The 19,854-nt window shown below is 39.3% G+C and overlaps 1 protein-coding gene across 4 annotated transcripts in view; it reads left to right on the top strand.

The window, feature by feature from the left end:
• Nucleotides 1–19,854, top strand: part of SPG11 (SPG11 vesicle trafficking associated, spatacsin) — a 64,555-nt gene that overhangs the window by 22,729 nt on the left and 21,972 nt on the right. For 3 of the 4 annotated variants that reach the window (XM_038420009.2, XM_038420010.2, XM_043493483.1), the window contains exons 14-24: nucleotides 2,348–2,526; nucleotides 3,095–3,305; nucleotides 3,852–4,055; nucleotides 5,987–6,093; nucleotides 6,725–6,870; nucleotides 8,698–8,859; nucleotides 11,372–11,438; nucleotides 12,791–12,956; nucleotides 15,281–15,486; nucleotides 16,259–16,367; nucleotides 17,912–18,071. In XM_038420009.2, the coding sequence (XP_038275937.1) occupies nucleotides 2,348–2,526; nucleotides 3,095–3,305; nucleotides 3,852–4,055; nucleotides 5,987–6,093; nucleotides 6,725–6,870; nucleotides 8,698–8,859; nucleotides 11,372–11,438; nucleotides 12,791–12,956; nucleotides 15,281–15,486; nucleotides 16,259–16,367; nucleotides 17,912–18,071 (1,717 nt within the window). The remainder of the gene's footprint in view (nucleotides 1–2,347; nucleotides 2,527–3,094; nucleotides 3,306–3,851; nucleotides 4,056–5,986; nucleotides 6,094–6,724; nucleotides 6,871–8,697; nucleotides 8,860–11,371; nucleotides 11,439–12,790; nucleotides 12,957–15,280; nucleotides 15,487–16,258; nucleotides 16,368–17,911; nucleotides 18,072–19,854) is intronic. The other variant, XM_038420012.2, reaches the window with a different exon arrangement.

Here is a 19,854-nt window from a genome sequence, read left to right on the forward strand (position 1 = left end):
TTTATAAAGCTTTTTTTGAATCTCAGCATCTACTGTCATTAAATAATTGTCTGGCTCCTTCATAGCTTTTGGCAACTGTGAAAATTTAAATTAATAAAAATCTAAAAAAAACCCCTTAAATATATAAACATTGATATTATCTGTCAATTATTAAAAAAAAATTCTTCTAGGCCTACTTCTTACTGTCAATTTAGTGGAGGCCTTTTTATGTCACTCCTACTGTAAATAAAACAGTGGCTTATGCTGCTAGTGGCTTTAAAAAAAAAAAGACTAATGTGATCCTTAGATGCATAAATGGCAATCTCGAGTAGGAGTAGAGAGATTCATTTACTTCTGTTTGGCACTGGTGCCACCTCTGCTGAGTCCAGTTCTGGTGTCAACAATTCAAGAAGGATGTTGATAAACTGAAGAGGATTCAGAGAGGAGCCAGGAGAACAATTAAATAATTAGAAAACCTGCCTTATAATGATCAAGGTCTTTGAGTCTATCTGTTTAGCTTAAAGATCAGGTTAAGGGATGAGTAGCACCTACATGGAGAAAAAATATTTGAAAATGAACATTTAGGTCCAGCGGATAAAGATATATCATGATCTAATGGCTAGAAGTTGAAGCTAAATAAATTCAGACTAGAAAAAAGGTGTACATTTTTAACAATGAGGGTAATTAACCATTGAGTCATAGAATATCAGGGTTGGAAGGGACCTTAGAAGGTCATCTAGTCCAACCCGCTGCTCAAAGCAGGACCAGTCCCCAGTTTTTGCCCCAGATCCCTAAATGGCCCCCTTTAGGATTGAACTCACAACCCTGGGTTTAGCAGGTCAATGCTCAAACCACTGAGCATTGGAACAGTTTGCCCAGGGTCATAGAGGATTCTGCATCACTGGCAATTTTTCAGTTAAGAATTGGATGTTTTCCTAAAAGATCTGCTCTATGAATCCTTAGGAGGAAGTTCTGTGGCCTATTTCATGCAGGAGGCCAAATTAGATGATTGTGGTGATCCCTTCTGGCCTTGGGAGCTATGAAACGTATACTATTGATAAAATAACTAGGTATACGAAACCAAGCTAATGACATGTTAAGGCCTACTGGATGTATTGCTTATATTATGGTATTTCTTTATTCATTGCTTGAGAGACAATAGATGGCAGTTAATTTAAAAAAAGTTTTGGCTTTTGGTTACTTTACTTCTGTGGGTAACTACCATGTGGAACAATCCTGCACTGGCAAAGGAGCTCAGTGACTTAATAGGACTCTTCCATTGTTAACCTCTAATGAGAATTCTGTGAGTTGTAACATTCGGTGAATGTCTGTGTGTTGCAAAACATTTATCCATCTGTCTTGTACTAAAATCAATGTTTCTGCAGTTACCTGTAATACTGCTGTTTGCAGCACACACGGGAGAGGTGAGGCACCAGCCAGTATAGCTTACAGGTGCCCTACCAACTTTGGAATCACATGGTGAACCCTTTACTAGAGCTAGTGCATCACGAATAACTGACTTTTCGGTTTTCTGGCAGTTCTGAAATTTTTTTTTTAAACTGTTCAGTTCAGAATGAACAAAACTAAATTTTTGGCAAATTGAAAGAGTCAGGAAAAAAAAACTACATTTTGGGTTGAACAAAATATTTTGAGCATTTTTAACAAAAGTAAAGGCTATGAAGAGCTAGATTCACAAAACTGAGGTGGTGGTAGTGCGTGTGCCCATGTGTAATTGTTAGCCCAGTGGTTAAGGCATTTACCTGGGAAGTGGGAAACCCAGATTTGAATCCCTGCTCTGAAGCAGGGACTTGAAACCAGGTTTCCCCATCTCAGGTGAGAGCCCTGATCACTGGGTTTAGAGTCATCCTCATTCTACCCCAAAAATGACTATTCAGGTATTTTATGAAAAAGTAAAACATTATGGGGTTCACACACTTATTATAGTGCATGTTATCTCAGTTCAGTTTTTACAGCATTGAATATTTACTACTGTGCCTAGCAATTAACTAGCTTTTTTTCCCCCATTACATTCATTTGTTCTGAAGATACTAGTACATTATAAGCATTCCCCAAAATCTTTTTTGAAGATACAGATCTTGTTGGCAGGACCGGCTCTAGGCACCAGCAAAGCAAGCACGTGCTTTGGGCAGCACAATTCCAGGGGTGGCATTCTGGCCATCCTTTTGTGCTCTCGGAGCTTGGGGCGGCAAAAAACCTGGAGCCAGCCCTGCTTGTTGGTATCCCTTGTAAAGCACCACTAAAAATTATAAATAACAGAGTTAATGAATTTGTTAAATGTTTCAGTATTGTGAACTACAGTTTGTAAGAAGTTTAGTTAAAGTTCTTAATGGGTAAATATTTCTGCCAGTTTCAGGAATTGGAAAAAAGAACAAGATCTGTCCAGTCACACAGCTGTTTTGGATACATTCTTGACTTGTGACAAACCTCAGATTCACAACAGGGAGCACAGAATTATGTTAAACTGGGGTCAGTGGTGGGATCAGCATATTCAGGAAATGATTCTTCTTCCCAAAAGATCACATGAAGGCAAGTATTCCAGTACTAAGGAGTTGAAGAAATTAAACATTGAAAACTAAAGGTGCCTTTGTAGCATTGAGTTTTGTTTGGGCTGGTGGAGCATAGATGTGGTGAGTTCAGGATGAGCAAAAGGGAGGTTCATAGAGTCAGGTTCAGTTTGTTTTTGCAGTTCCAGTATGAGGAAAGGTTAACTTGTGTTTTGGGAGAAAAAACTCAGATAAATTGTGAAATTTGGCTGAACCAGCCGTCGGAATGTGGGCACGAAAATCAGTTCACCCTTTGATGCTTTGGGAAAGAGAGGAAAGAGGCTAGCTAAAAAGGGCTTCTCAAAATAATTTTTTATATTGTGAATGACTTGCATGATGGTTTTTGTTCCAGAAAGCTGCTTATATTGTAGCATTTTGTTTTTCCACCATAAAGTTCTAACTAGTTGACAGTGTATTTAATTTAGCATTGTATTAGCAAAAGAAGAAACCTTGTATCCGTTCACAAGGTGTACATATGTGACTATAAAGGGTCTCACTGTTACCCTAAAGTTGTTTGTGTGTGTGTGTGTGTATTTTTTTTTTAAACACAGAATTCAAGTCCTGTAATCCTGCAGTTCTTTGGATGTATCTGACATCCCAGCATGACTGGCTTAACATTTGCTCATGGATTGAAGAATCCCAGCCACATAGTCATACCTTATTTCAACAAGCTAACTGGCCTTCTCTGACACCAGATATTATTGACCAAAATACATTATGCAGCAGCTATATGAGAAATGAAATATTAGACAAGCTGGCTAGGTAAGTGTCCTCACTGTGTTAATAATAAGTTTACCTTATCTGTAGAACCAGAATCTGATGTAGAAGTGTATGCATGTAAAATCTAAGATATACATTTAATTGTAATGATGTGGTATTTTGATTTAAATAGATTTAACCATTTATGAAGTGTGGGCTCAGTCCAGGATTCTTTGCATGCCCAAAACTCCCATTAAATGTAATGAGTCTTAGAGGCATAAGAAAATGCATGATCAGCCCTTAATTCTCATGCACAACAGTTTTTGCTACCTATTTTAGCTGCCATATTTTATTCTACTACCTATGTTAGCTGCCATAAATGTAATAATTCTTTCTCTCCCACTTTTTCACAGTGAACTCCATCAGTTAAAACTAATATATAGTGCTGTGAGATCATCGTAAGGAAATGTACTGTTGCATGTTATGATCACTTCTCAGTAAAACAATTCAGTGTCAGCAGAAGAGCTCTTATTTAGCCATTCAGTGAAGATATCTTCAGCTGAGACAACTGCTCAATTTAAAAGCGTGTGGTTTATTTTTTTATGCTAGAAATGGAATTTTTGTCCCATCTGAACAAGACGACTTTGAACTCCTCCTCCTAAGATTGAGCCATATTGGAGGAGTGATGCAAAATCCACATCCTGTTCCAAAATACAATTCTGCAAGTGGTTTGGATTTCCACACCCATTTCATCCTCTATTGTTTAGAATGTAGTCTTCAGCATCTGCTATACACATATTTAGACTATTACAGGTACAAGTACTTGGATTTATTCATCAGTATAAAAAAAGTGTTTTATATGCAGATCTTTATAAAACTGGAAGCTGGTAAAATACAGCTTAAATAGACGGTGATGAGAATTTTCCAGTGCAACTTAGGTCATAGAATCAATCACAGAATCATAGACTTTAAGATTAGAAGGGACCATTATGATAGTCTAGTCTGACCTCCTTCACAATAGGCCACAGAATCTCACCCACCCACTCCTATAACAAACCCCTAGCTTATGTCTGAGCTATTGAAGTCCTCAAATTGTGGTTTAAAGACTTCAAGGTGCAGAGACTCCTCCAGCAAGTGACCCATGCCCCACGCTGCAGAGGAAGGCAAAAAAACCCCAGGGCCTCTGCCAATCTGCCCTGGAGGAAAATTCCTTCCCGACCCCAAATATGGCGATCAGTTAAACCCGAGCATGTGGGCAAGACTGACCAGCCAGCCAGGAAAGAATTCTCTGTAGTAACTCAGATCCCATCCCATCACAGGTCATTGGTCATATCTATTGCTAATAGTCGAAGATCAATTAATTGCTAAAATTAGGCTTTCCCATCATATCATCCCCTCCATAAACTTATCAAGCTTAGTCTTGAAGCCAGATGTGTCTTTTGCACCCACTGCTTCCCATGGAAGGCTGTTCCAGAACTTCACTCCTCTGATGGTTAGAAACCTTTGTCTAATTTCAAGTCTAAACTTCCTGATGTCCAGTTTATATCCATTTGTTCTTGTGTCCACACTGGTACTGAGCTTAAATAATTCTTCTCCCGCCTTGGTATTTATCCCTCTCATATATTTATAGATAGTTGTCATATCTCCTCTCAGCCTTCTTTTGGTTAGGCTAAACAAACCAAGCTCTTTGAGTCTCCTTTCATAAGACAGGTTTTCCATTCCATGGATCATCTGAGTAGCCCTTCTCTGCACCTGTTCCTGCGTTAGCTTTTTTCATATCACATTGGCGGCTCATAGTCATCCTGTGATCAACCAATACTCCGAGGTCCTTCTCCTCTGTTACTTCCAAGTGACACATCCCTAGTTTATAACAGAAATTCTTGTTATTAATCCCTAAATGCATGACCTTGCACTTTTTGCTATTAAATTTCATCCTATTACTCCAGTTTACAAGGTCATTCAGATCTTCCTGTATGATATCCCGGTCCTTCTCTGTATTAGCAATACCTCCCAGCTTTGTGTCATCCTCAAACTTTATTAGCACATTCCCGCTTTCTATGCCAAGGTCAGTAATAAAAAGAATAAATAAGATTGGTCCCGAGATTACATCTAAATCAGAACTAGTTAAGGTTCTGGGAGTAGAGAAAATCTATTTGCTTTAAGAACAATTCCGCCCTCTCCTCCCAGCCCTTCTGGCTAAGGAGTAAATAGTACTTTGAAGTAGATCATAATCATCGAGATTATTGTTCTATCCTGTTCTAGCAGAATGAAAATTCTCCAGCAATCATTGTTAGGGTATGTCGACTCTTTGAGCTGGGAGATGCAACTCTCTTCTACCTAGTGCGCTAAAAATAGTGTAGTCATGGTGACACAAGCAGCGAGAGCTGCTCTAGATAAGCACCAAGTGCTTCGGACAGGCATGTCTTGGGGCAGCGAGCCCTTTCTGCTGTTCATGCCACTGTGGCTACAGTCTTTTTTTTTCAGTGTGCCAGCTCAAAGAGAGCTCAGCAACTGTGTCTTCTCACGCTGGGAGTTACACCTCTGCTCGGAATCTAGACTTACCCATAGAGGGAATGATTGTTAAACAAGTAAAAGAGTCCGTAGATTTAGTTCTTTTAGAAATGCCTGACCCAAAGAGTGCAACATAGTAACTGTTTAGAGAAGAGAATGGTGATTGTACATTGTTGCTTTTTATTAATGCATTTTATATTTTTATTATGCTACTGTTCTTGCCTTGTTTTCAGTTTAACTCCTTCGAATTGTCCTGTTTTGGATAAAAAGGAATTGCATGAGGCTCACCCCTGGTTTGAATTTCTAGTGCAGTGTCGAGGGGTTGCCAGTAACCCAAGAGGTAGGATCCCAGCTTTCATTCATTTCACATACACACGATGAGTTCATCCAAAGAAACATCAACTGGCTTAGTTAGTAAAAGTCTGAACAGAAACAGTGCACACAGCAATGCATTTACAGCTAACGCCTCCTCTGGGTCTTCTGGCATGTGCTGGCTTATCAGTGTCTTAGATTATATGATCCCCTGGCCAGGATGGTTTTTAATCAATGGCACTGAAAGTCAAAGGGACTTATGCTCTTAACTCATTTAGATACTTTGGAAATCCCGCTTATCTTTTACAGAGCCAACCATATCATCATTGCTTAACAAATAAATAACTCTTGAATAAAGCTTGCATTTATTATTTCAGAAAATATGTACATAACATAAAGAATTGCTTTGTAATGCTCTGTAAAAATATGAGACCGGATTCCCATCCTCTTCCTATAGACTGAGTTCCTATTTAAGCTCAATAGGAACATTGTCAATACATTGGAGGAGTTTTAGGATCATGTCTGCTCATCTATATAGTGTGCCATCTGCATGAGTTTAATAAAGTAATTTTTCTTAATCCTGAATCAAATTTAAAATATGAATAATTTAATAATTGTTTTTTCACAGAAGAAAAATCTCACTTTTTCTCTTTTTTCAGATCCAAAGATGATATTTCAGGCTAGTCTTGCAAATGCTCAGATCTTGATTCCTAGTAATCAAGCTAGTGTGAGCAGCATGCTGTTGGAAGGACATACACTTTTAGCACTTGCAACCACAATGTATGCACCTGGCGGTATAGATCAGGTACTTAATATATCAGCTCTTTCTGGAAACTTACTCCTATCACTAGGAGATGAAAGCCCGTGCTGTCACATGGGTGTAATTTGTAAAGTCACGTGTGTTTTAAAAAAAAAAAAAAAAAAAAAAAGCTGAAAATGGTTGAGAACTTAAAGGTTGGATGGTAACAGACTGCAAATCCCGGTGATGACTGAACAGGTAATGTTCTAACCATAGAGCTCTCAACCAGCTTTGTAGCTGTTTCCATTGCTTCACTTCCATAGGCTTCAGAGTGATGATTGGGGCTATTGTGTGTACTGGTTGTGTTGTGTGGGTACTTACTGATTTGTGTGTGGGTTGAGTTGTGCTGGGACAGCTGTGTGGGTGGCAAATCAAGGGATGTATGGTGTGGTAAGGGGCTATTTCTGGGGTTATTGCATGTGCTGCTGTGTTGTGTTGGTGGTTGTGCTAGATCTCTTTATTTGTGTGGGTGGCAGTTCGGCACTTAGATGGGCTGAGTAATCCACTATCTGTACAGTGTCCCTCACAACCAATGAAATTGTTGCATGCAAATTAGATGCAGAGTAAGGTAATTGGTTGAATTATCTCTGATATCACAATGGTGCAGAACTCCTGACATGGCACAGATACATGCCTTATTGTAGCTGTACAGTGTGCGGGTGTAATTTGTAAAGTCAAAATGAGAACTTTATTTGGACAGTAACAGAACACAAATTCAATTGATGATTGAACTTGGTGATATTCTGAACAGAGAGGTCTCAACTGTGCTTGTAACTGCTTCTGTTTATCACATTGACTCAGACATTTAGGCTTCAGAGTGACACTGGAGTGATAATCCTGGTCTCTGTTTACATAGATTATGAAAACAAAGTGGGATGTTGTCTCAACTCAATACAAAGAAATACACAAATGCAACCACATAACTTCCTTTCACAGAAATGGGAGTATTCCTTTGGAGTAGTATGTTTCAATAAAAAATGAAAAATTGATTAAAGGTTACTTTTGGTTTCAAAATAATGCTACTGATGAGTACAATACCTTCTTAAAGGGGTCATGTTTTAAGTGTAGATAACAAATGAAGTACAGAAGCCATTAGGATTGGCTGTTAAGGTGGTAGAAAGTGTTTTTAAACTTTTCCTTTACTTTTTTTTAAAAATAGATGTAGTTAATAGATATTAACAGGATTATTTTCCACACTTATATTTTATATCATAGAAAAGTTTGTTGTAGGTGTCAAAGTATGTGCCCTTTGTTTCACTTAGTCAAAACCTCTGACTTTGAACCACAAAGTCTGTGCTCTGATTAAACAGTTAGTGGGAATGCGTGACTTTAGCTGGTGTGCTATTTTGCTCTAAATAGGTGGGTTTCAGCTTCCACTTTTCAATTGTTTGTCAAGTTATGAATCATGGCATGTAACAGAAAATGTGCTTATTGGTTTATTGTTTTGTAAAGACTTAAAATATAAGCATGTTTAATATGTTTTTATTAAATATACTGCTTCATGTTTCAGATGTGACTTCATTTAACACAAACAGTTTAGTTGTTTGTGTATAATAGTACAGTGATTGCTGAAAGAGGTGTTTTTAGAATAATTCTCAGGGATATCCTTGGATATTTTTCTGGACTGTAAATCATGAAAGTTTTGTAACAAAGTCAACATCTAGTGCTCTGTCTTGCATTTCTTGAACACCCATATATTTGTATTGGTTTGAGATAGGTAGGTAGTTTGGGATCTTCAGTTTTGGGTGTACAAGGAATGCAGGATCATGCCCATGTACAGTTACTTTTTTTTTTATGAATGAAATGTTCTGTTCTTACTTCCTTTCAATCTAGGTTCTTCAGAATGAAGATACTGAAAAGCCCCTGAAGAAGGTGGATCCACAGCTGTTAAAAATGGCATTGACTCCTTACCCCAAACTCAAAGCTGCTCTCTTTCCGCAGAATACTTCCCATGGAATTTTGCCACCTGATATCTCACTCTACCATCTTATGCAGGTATATATAATGCATTGTAAATGAAGCTGCATATCAAAGTGAATGTAAGAATTTTAGAGAAGTTCCGTTTTGAGCTACAGACACTTTGAAAGTATGTGTTCCCATCTCAATTTAGCACAAGTGTGAAGCAGTGACTTGCTGGCTGGTGCACCCCTTCATGGCTAGGTGTGGCATAGCAGGTGCTTCTCCTCTCAGGCCCCCTGCTGATGGGTGCTCCATTTCTGCAGTGGTCTGCTTCTTCTTGTGACTCAGCCCTCCAGACAGGTCCAGTCCTATCCCATCTGGGTTACAGAGTCCCTCCCACAAAACAGTAGTCCAGTGACTGTACACCAGGTCTTCAGCCCAACTCTGGGCTCAGTGGTCCTTACTCTTTTTATCTCCAGGGGCTTTCACCACCTTTTTCAGTGGACAGTAAAGTAACCCAGACCTTCCCTTTACTTTAGGTTCCAGGCTCAGCTAATATTTGCTTCCTCATACTCCATGGCGGCTCCCTGAACTACTGAGCCTGTCTCTAGGCCCTTTTCCTCAGCCCTTCCTGGGATCACTCCTCCACAGATTATTTGCCCCTTCCCAGACTCTGCAGAGCCCTTTCTGGCTCTAGTACTGAGTGATGCCTCCCAGGGCTTTCACCCTGGAGGCCCAGCTCCTGTCTGCCTCTCCCAAGGCTCTGTGTGTGTCTCTCTCTTTCCTCTGTAAACCCGACTCCCTGGCATCTGCCCTTTTGTCAAGGCTTACTACTGGACTTTGCTCCACCCCTGTGGGTTCCCAGTGCCTATCCTAGCCCTTTGCCTCTGTTCCCTCCTTAGGAGAGGATCCCAAGGCCTACTCTCCCCCTGCTTCCTGTCCCCCAGCCCCCTCTCACTGCTCTGAGCTGCTCCCTGTATGAACAACACCTAGTTCCTCCTCAGCTGCATCTGATAATGAATTGGTTCTTGTGCCACCAAGTGGGTTAATTGAATGCCCAGGCTCCTGTTATCCCTTTTGCTGCCAGTGTGGAGTATATGCTTCATCAGAACAAAAATTATGAAACTTGTATTAAAGGAACTGTAGCAAGGTCGAGACTCACCAGTGCGGCACCTCTGCTGGCCGGTGTCTCGCCTGCCTCAGGCCCCATGTCCCTCCCAGACTCTGGGGTTCTGCCCCCAGCAGTACCCCCTTACTCTGGGTTTCCCCTCGCAGGGGAACCCCAGTCCTCTAAACCTACCTTGATGCAGTGGCTACAGCCAGTCATCATCTAGCCCCCTCTCACTGGGACAGACTGCAGTCTGTAATGGCCACTCGTCATTGGCAAGGGGGTAAGACCAACTGCTCTGCCTATTCCCAGGCTGTACCTCTGTAGCCCCAGTACCTTTGTAGGCCATCACTAAGGCCTGCAGTCTGGGGGTTTACTAGGCTGGAGCTCCCCAGCTCCTCTTCCCTTCCCCAGCACTGCTCTACTTCAGGTGCTTTCCTCTCAGGCAGCTAGCCCTTCCCAGTCCAAGGCTAGAGTGAGACTCCTCCAGCTCCTGGCCCCCAGCTCTCTTATCAGGGCCAGCTGGGCCCTGATTGATCTGTCTACACCTGTGGTCAGCTACTCCCTCAGCTGCTCTCACTCCTTTTCCCAGCCACAGCCCTCTCCAGGGCTGCTTTTAACCTCTGTTCTGTGGGAGTGGGGCAGCCTCCCTGCTACAGCATCTATATTGTAATTTGATAACTTTTAAATGTTGTATGTAAAGGCTTAAACCCAATCATTTATGGAAAAAGTCTCGACTACTCTCCTAGGCTGACTTGATTTCACAACTGAATGTAGAATAATATACTGTTATATTTTACTCTGTGCAAATCCTGGGATTTGGGACTGACACTAAGGCTTTAGGCCAAGATTTTAGACAGCGGGTGACTGAAGTTAAGCTCCTAAATCCATATTTAGGCACCTAAATAAGTGGCCTGATTTTTCACATATGTGGCAATCCCAGGCTCCAGTGAGAGCTGGCAGCTCTAGGATTATGTTGTTAGTGTTTTCAATAGACAGGTTATCAACTGTCACTGAAAATGAGAGTTATTTTTTTAATTAAGTGGGGGAGGAAGGAGAGTGAGACCTAGAATGAAAGGATGGGTGAAAATGGAGGGACTCCATACAGACAGTCATATGAAAGCTCCTTGTTGGTAGATCTCCTTGGCTTAAGTTAGGCGGGTGATGAGATGACCCCCTAATAGCTGGGAATAGTCTACTGGACTAGTAACTACTAGAACAGCATTAGCCGCACTAAGACCACCATTCAGCAAAGCACTTACGCACATACTTTCCCACTTAAGTATGTGCTTAAAGTTGCAGTCACAATCAGGTCTTGTATGAGTTGAAAATGTGTGCTTCCCAGAAAGAGTTGCCTGAGATATTTGTTACTGCAGCATGAGCAAGCGCTTCACTATCAACTGTTGTAGATGCCTGAAGTATTTTTTTTGTTCTAATTGTCTTTAAAATCATGATTTTTTGAACAGTTTATCTGCATATATTTTGTTTTTAATTTTTCAGTCATTAGCGCCTTTTGATCCCACTAAATTATTTGGCTGGCAGTCGTCAAATACTCTTGCCATAGCAGGTAATTAATTTTAAAATGTAAAATATTTGTGTTTAGGCTACGAACTTTGAATCAAGTACTTTTCAGTGGATATGACAATTTGCCCCTTGCTAGGCACACACATTGTTCAGCACCAGTTCTCTGAGGTGCTAGTACAGGCCTTTTAGTCCTCTAACTTTCCTCTCGGGACACTTGCCTCTGAATATCCTGGCTGCTTTCCCTAATTTTATTTTGAAAGTCTTCCGGATCTCTTCAGAACCCACCAGTTGACTACACCTCTGACCCTGGGTTTGAAAAACCACTAAACTTTTATTTGACCAGAGTAAACATAACATAATCATAACAATAGCTTTCAGCAACCTTGTACAGGGCTGCTGGAATAATATGGATAGTGGGGGTGCTGAGAGTCATTGAACCAAACTGTAAACCCTGTGATGTGATGGAAACCACTTCAAGCCAGGGGGCGCTGCAACATCCCCAGTTCCCCTATTTCCAGCACCTATGACCTTCTACTTATTCCCAGAGGGAATGCCTAGACTTATAAGAGCCCAACAGTGCTTCCCTCCCCAAACACAGTCTAGCTATTCAACCCCCTGTGTGATCCTGCTCCTTCCCTCTCTACTCAGGAGCCAAGTGATGACCCTTCAAATTCAAAACATCCTGAAGTTCTGAACATGTAGTTGGGGTGAATCTTCAATTCAGGAGTCTGAGACGTTGTGTCTCTGTGCACCAGTGACGTGCTCTTTTTTGGTCTTCAACGACATACCCCTATAAAAACACTTAACAATTTTGATTGACAACATTTACCCTACAACAACATCTCATATACCATTTCAAGTTAACATATTCCTTTCTCCACAATAGAATTGCCCAATAAATTACTCTTTTCAGTAGGTATTCCTTTGTATAAAAATATTTCTTATATTTTTCTAAAGGTTTTGTTTTAAAATGGTTGTTTACAAAGGTGTTATTGGGTCTGTCTACAGCACTTAGTTTCTGCACAATAGAATGGGGAATATCTGAATGTTAGTGGAGCTTTTTCCACAAGAAATGTTGTATAAAGCAATGATCTTTACAAACCTACTGTGAATTGGGTAAGTAATATGTTCCCTTTGACAGCGAGAGCATCCTTGTCTCAGTTTACTTAAGTGACCTGCCCATGGCAATTTAAATAAAAGTCAGTGTCAGAGTTCCAGTTGTACTGGAACTAGAATTAGAATTTGAGTGGTACTGGAAAGTTTAATAATTTAAAGCAGAGCTAGTGTGGTATTTGGTTTCCTCTTCCATAGAAGTTGTTGAGTAGCAGAAAGATATCTCCCAATTTTTAAATCAAACATTTATTCAATTAAGAAACACTGTGACATTCTTTCCAGACATCTCAAGTGACCTCCCTCATTTCTCGTCCCCTGATTTGGTAAACAAATATGCCATAATGGAACGACTGGATTTTTCCTACTACTTGCACCATGGACGCCCATCATTTGCTTTTGGTACCTTTTTGGTCCAGCAATTAGTAAAGAGCAAATCCCCAAAGCAGCTGTGAGTATTTAAAAAGTAATAGTCGCCATGTGAATATATAGAGGCATGTTAGGAAAAAATTAAGATGAGAAGCAGGAATGTCCTGCTAGAAATACTCCCAGCGTTCTATTTTGAACATCACATATAGATGTTCACTACAAAAATCATTTTAAGAACAAAAAAAGTAAAGAACGGTGAAAATGAAAAGTATAGATTAAGTGGTTGTGGTGGAGTTTAAGGCCCAAGAAAGTTGATTTTTGAAAATAGCTTTATGTAAGTAAATTGGGATACAGAGTGTTTATATGAGTTAGTATATGAGGGGCGGAATATAGATTTGGTTAATAGGTTGTTGGGTGTGTGGTTAATGTATACAGTCTGCTCTTAGAAACAAAGGGCATCCAGTTTCTTCATACACATGCCAAATCTGTTTTACCTGAGTTAAGTACTCACGTTAATAATGATTTCAAGATTGGACCTAGACTTGAAAACTAACATTAGATAAAGGGAAAATGCCTGTTCATTTTTTCTTTCCTCATCGGTTCCTTCACTAACTGTATTAATTTCCCTGTTTAAACTAAAGAAAACATAAATCAAATGTGCATTTAATCTCGCCTTTAATTTATAGAAGTTATTTAGCAAAATATAAAACGCAATCCCAGAATCTGACACACACATAAGAAATCAGTCTTAAAGTACATTACCCAAAATAATAGGAAAGGTTGCTTTTTTTCATCTTCAATATATATATGGCATTTTATTTGTATTAATTAGTGTGAAAATGACACCATCCATCTGAAGTCTAATAAACTTCAAAAAGTTAAAAGTAGTTACACTTAGTACACCTGCCTTTGTGTCTCTGTGCTACATTTAGTTGTTTTAAAATAATCTTTTCCTATTTCTAATGTTTTCTCTCTTCTGTTGCTGTGTGAAACATAAGCAAAAAGGTAACTTCACTGACTATATGAGGGAAACAGTGAAAATGTCTATAGGGGAATTGCTGCCAACTGTACAAACTAAACACACTGGGGAAATAGATTATTTCTTCTCTATATATCTCTTTGGTATAATAATTTTTGATGTTCAAACATTAGTAGGTTATTGACATCTTCAGACAGAAGTGTGTCTAATTTAACTGTCACTTTTAGTGTGGATGGGTTTTGATAATATATAAACATTCCTTTATTCACTCACTTTTTATGGTACAAGGATCTAGAGCCTTTTTCTCCTAGTGCCTGAACTGAAAGAGCAACATTACTGGGAGACTGTTCAAAGAATCGGTATCTTTTCTCTAGAGAGAGAATGTACTTTTATGCTGGAGTTCAGGTCATTTTTCAAGAAGAAAACCCTTCTTCTTGAAAGAAGTGGCTGCCAGCACATTCCTCAGCCAGCACATCCCCATTGGCTGGGGACGGTGAACCACGGCCAGTGGGAGCTGTGATCGGCCACACTTGCGGACGCTGCAGGTAAACAAACCGTCCCAGCCCGCCAGTGGATGTCCCTGACAGGCCACGTGCCAAAAGTTGCCAATCCCTGGACTATAGCATATGACTCCCTGTTCACTGTTGGAAATGTTTGCAGTCACTCCATTTGCTAGATTATAACATCAAAGTAATTATGTTGTTACATTTCACATGGGCAAGGCCAAAGAGGCATTACTGTGGGGTTTTTAAATAGAGGGTGAGATATTTCTTATAGTCCTATAGCCTCCAAGTATCCTACGTTATTATGCTAATTACTATGGTAATATAATGTATATGCACATAAATACATACATGAGTTTCTGTATGTAGATGTGTTCATATATATTGCCATAGTAATGACCATAAGAATGTACGATACTTGTAGGCTACAGGACTACAAGAAAAATCTCACCCCCTATCTGTCTACCCACCCACACTCTGTAGGTAACAAATGAAACTTTTATCACTCAATATTTGAAATAAAGTACATTTCAGATATTCAGTGGGAGTATTCAGGTGCAATTCTGAACATGCCCTGGTTGCATTGTCACTAATAACATTGCCTGCATATCAGAATCATTTTTCTAAATTATGGAATCATTTTCTTTGGCTTCAAGGTTTTATAAAAGCTTATTGAAACAAATTGCAATTTTAAGATATGTCCTTTTAACATTTTTCATGTGGGATGTTTAATTTCTTTCCTATATTCAGGTCCACATTTGCCCTAGGCAGTTAACATATTCCCAGCACAATTAAACTTATTCCAAATTCAGCTGATTATATTTTTCAGCAATTGTAGGTATTAGTTTATATTGTGAATTATTGTGTTTTGAGATTTCAGTCATAATTTCTATTGAATTGACTTTAACATTTCCTTTGTTTTAGGATTCAGCAAACAGGAAATGAAACCTACGCTCTAGCTCTTTCTTTCTTTTATATACCTTCAATAGGAGCAGCATGCATTTGTTTTCTAGAGTTACTTGGTCTTGACAGCCTTAAACTTCGGGTTGATATTAAAGTTGCAAATATAATTTGGAGCTTCAAGTCTAGAAATGAAGAGTCTCAACACAATTTAATAAGAGAAGCCTTGGGTAGAGTATACTTTTGCATATTTTATAATTATTGAGCAGTATAAAACAGCTATCAGAGGATGAAGGAGGTTATGGTGCCCAGTCTGAATAATGTCCAAGGAAGGTAGGAGGAGCACCCTTTCTTTAAGGATTTGAGCTTTGCCATTCTTACATACCCATTTTTCACTAATCTGTGAAGGGGTAATCCCATGGTTAATCCAGACTCAGCCTACTGATAAAATAGCAAAGGGTCTGTGTGCCAAAGGGGCAGCTGGAACTGGAATAGTCATACGTGTCTTATATGCATTGGTGTCAATCTGCTAACCATAGGCGCAGAGTAATCGCTCTTTCAAAAATGGTAGGTCAGTTTTTGTTTAATATTGTAACATCATAAGATGATTAGAAGAAAAATGCCAAATTCTTCCTCCCTTGCTGCATTCATTCTGTAAACTATGTAGAAATTAGATATTTGAACTTGACCATGATAATTTTTCTAGGAAGAACTTAAATTAAGAAAATTGCATTTTTAACTAAGGCTCCATGTGATGTAGCTTTTTTCTCCAGTTAGGAAACTTAACTGGTTTTCTCATTTTTTTTAGCTTTTATGTGATAACGCTCTTTAAAGTATGTTTATTTAAATATCGGACAAAAAGTGCCTGAGTTAGGAGCCTAACTCTCATTTTCAAAAGTGATATAGGCACTTAGGAGAATTTACCTAAGCACTTTTGAAAAATTTCCTTACTGTAATGTGAAAACAGAGCCCCAGTAACATTATTTTAGTTTTTTAAAATAGTTGAAAAGCTAACAAAATTGGCGGATGGTGAAAAAACAGCAGCAGCAGAAGTGCTTATCTCCTTGGAAGAAGCTTTTTGGGATAAAATCGAACATCAAGAAATAAAGAAGTGAGTGAACTACACTTTTAATGCTCTTTATACTGGCCAACTGATATAAAGCACTGAATTTTACCCTTTATGTGGTCAGGCATTACCATGTGTCATAGAGACAGCTACTCTGCATGGCAAGTGCAGTAAACAAAACCTATGAGCAACAAGTGTTTCCACATATTGGGGGGTAAGAAATAAGTCCTCTTTGTATATCAGATACCATAGGCAACATGCCTCCTCAGCACTCCTAATAAGGAAGGGAAGCTAATGCATAATGTTGACTGTGCTACCTTTACTGCACTACCGGGACTTCATAGAATCATAGAATATCAGGGTTGGAAGGGACCCCAGAAGGTCATCTAGTCCAACCCCCTGCTCAAAGCAGGACCAAGTCCCAGTTAAATCATCCCAGCCAGGGCTTTGTCAAGCCTGACCTTAAAAACCTCTAAGGAAGGAGATTCTACCACCTCCCTAGGTAACGCATTCCAGTGTTTCACCACCCTCTTAGTGAAAAAGTTTTTCCTAATATCCAATCTAAACCTCCCCCATTGCAACTTGAGACCATTACTCCTCGTTCTGTCATCTGCTACCATTGAGAACAGTCTAGAGCCATCCTCTTTGAAACCCCCTTTCAGGTAGTTGAAAGCAGCTATCAAATCCCCCCTCATTCTTCTCTTCTGCAGACTAAACAATCCCAGCTCCCTCAGCCTCTCCTCATAAGTCATGTGCTCTAGACCCCTAATCATTTTCGTTGCCCTTCGTTGCACTCTTTCCAATTTATCCACATCCTTCCTGTAGTGTGGGGCCCAAAACTGGACACAGTACTCCAGATGAGGCCTCACCAGTGTCGAATAGAGGGGAACGATCACGTCCCTCGATCTGCTCGCTATGCCCCTACTTATACATCCCAAAATGCCATTGGCCTTCTTGGCAACAAGGGCACACTGCTGACTCATATCCAGCTTCTCGTCCACTGTCACCCCTAGGTCCTTTTCCGCAGAACTGCTGCCGAGCCATTCGGTCCCTAGTCTGTAGCGGTGCATTGGATTCTTCCATCCTAAGTGCAGGACCCTGCATTTATCCTTATTGAACCTCATTAGATTTCTTTTGGCCCAATCTTCCAATTTGTCTAGGTCCTTCTGTATCCTATCCCTCCCCTCCAGCATATCTACCACTCCTCCCAGTTTAGTATCATCCGCAAATTTGCTGAGAGTGCAATCCACACCATCCTCCAGATCATTTATGAAGATATTGAACAAAACGGGCCCCAGGACCGACCCCTGAATTAGGAGCAAAGAGTGATCTGGAATTCCTCGCAAAGGCAAAACTGTTGTGAAAATTGAGAATTTGGATGGGCAAAAAATGTAGGGTTAGGCCCCCAAGATCGAATCTCATCCCAGTCCCTGCTGAAGTCTCAGGAAGGAAATCTTGATTCTTTACAATTGGAAGACCTGCCTGCATCTGTAACCGTTAAATACGGGAAGATGAAGGGACAATTACTACTAAAATAATTAAAAGTGGACAGATTTTTTTTTAGTTAAAATTCTTTCATTGCTATACAGAACATCCAGTGACTCTAGAAGACAGTGGTCTTTGGTGATGCAGTTCTGTAAGCTCCATGATATCAAACTGAGTACATCTTACCTAAAGGAATGTGCTAGATCCAATGACTGGCTGCAGTTTCTCATCCAGACCCAGCTGTATAGCTACCAAATAGATGAGGTGAGCTACTGTGTTTAATTTAAAAATTACAAGAGTCATTTTAAACAACAAGCATTGTTAATGGTGTAGTCCTTGTTTTTAAGACGGTTTTTAAAACATATGTCTCTCTTTAAAGAAACAATATCAAATTTAAATCTAGTCAGTTTAATGATAAGTTAGAAATTGTTTCAGGCTCTTAAATTGCCCATGAATCTCCCTATCATTTTTTTTTTCAGTCACATTTTCTTGTTTTTTGCATAATATTTTTCTCTGTTGCTGAGTGAAAATCTGACACCAAAAAGAGCAACAGGCTCTACAGCAGAATCAGTAAGGACTATACACAAAGTGCTGTCAAATGCACATGAATAAATTGGTAAAATAGAAGTTTTTATTCTAGTCTTTTAATTATATTAAGATGAGGAGTTAGTTTCTATCAGTAGCAGGTACAGCTGAACCTCAGAGTTAGGAACACCAGATTTAGGAACCGACCAGTCAACCACACACCTCATTTGGAATCAGAAGTACACAATAAAGCAGCAGCCAAGACCCCCCCCCAAAAAGCAAATACAGTACAGTGCTGTGTTAAATGTAAACTACTAAAAAAAAAATAAAGGGAAAGTTTAAAAAAAAAAAAGATATGACAAAGTAAGAAAACTCTGTGTGTTTCATTTAAATTAAGATGGTTAAAAGCAGCATTTTTCTTCTGCATAGTAAAGTTTCAGAGCTGTGTTATGTCAATATTCAGTTGTAGACTTTTGAAAGAACAACCACATAATATTTTGTTCAGAGTTCTGAACATTTCAAAGTTCGAACCACCTCCATTCCCAAGGAAACTTTGAGGTTCTATTGTATAACATTTTCAGACAGAAGTGACTTTTTTTGAGTGTTCTTTGAGGTGAGCTGGATATATAAATACTGGCCAAATGGGACTTAATTCTGTTTTAATTATATTTATGGCTATGGTATGTTCATCCTGGATATTTAGGTTTAGTTCATTTTTAAAAAATTAAATGTTTCAGTTACTATTTCAGTATTGGAGATGTGTTTAATATTTGCAGCAGTCTCACTTGTATTAATAAAATAAGTATTTTGTTTCACATATAGAATGATTAGTTAATGGTATTGTCGGGGTGCAGATATTTATGCTATAATTATATTGTGTGTTTTGGAAGAGTTTCATAAGTCTTCCACTTTTACTGTGCAACATAATCTTTAAAAATATGTTCTGATCTAGGTAAAGTCTTGTACAAGTAGGTGATCATTCATTAAATGAGACCTGTTAAGGGGCTTATTCCTTCACCCACTTACTTCCCTGGTCCTTCTCGCCTGAACAGAGAGGAACAATACCCGAAGTCCAAAGGTGCAAACAATTCGATGTTTATTGGGGTGAACTTCCAGCAAGCATGATTCCAGTTTCCTTCCTTAGTGTCCCCCTTCCCAGCTCTGACACCACAAAGCTTTACACCTGTGTCCCTGTTCCCATTTCCCCCTTTAGCAAAACATGATTCCAATTTCCCCATCCCCATTCCCCCCACACACACCCACCCACTTCCTGATTGACTGCAGACTAAAATAGTAAAACTTGAGTTCTGCTTAGCTATACCTTAACCAATCATTTTCCTGAAATTTAACTAACCAATCCTAACGTATTGTAACACAATTATGTAACCAATTATATCCCACCATCTTAATTAGTTTACAACCAGCAAAATTAATTATACAGCAGACAGAAACAATCACAGAACCAGACAGAGATTATACAGACAAACAATGGCAAAGTGGGAACTATAATGACAAAACAATA

Source organism: Dermochelys coriacea, chromosome 10 (genome assembly GCF_009764565.3).
Source record: "Dermochelys coriacea isolate rDerCor1 chromosome 10, rDerCor1.pri.v4, whole genome shotgun sequence".
In the NCBI taxonomy this organism is placed as follows: domain Eukaryota; kingdom Metazoa; phylum Chordata; order Testudines; family Dermochelyidae; genus Dermochelys; species Dermochelys coriacea.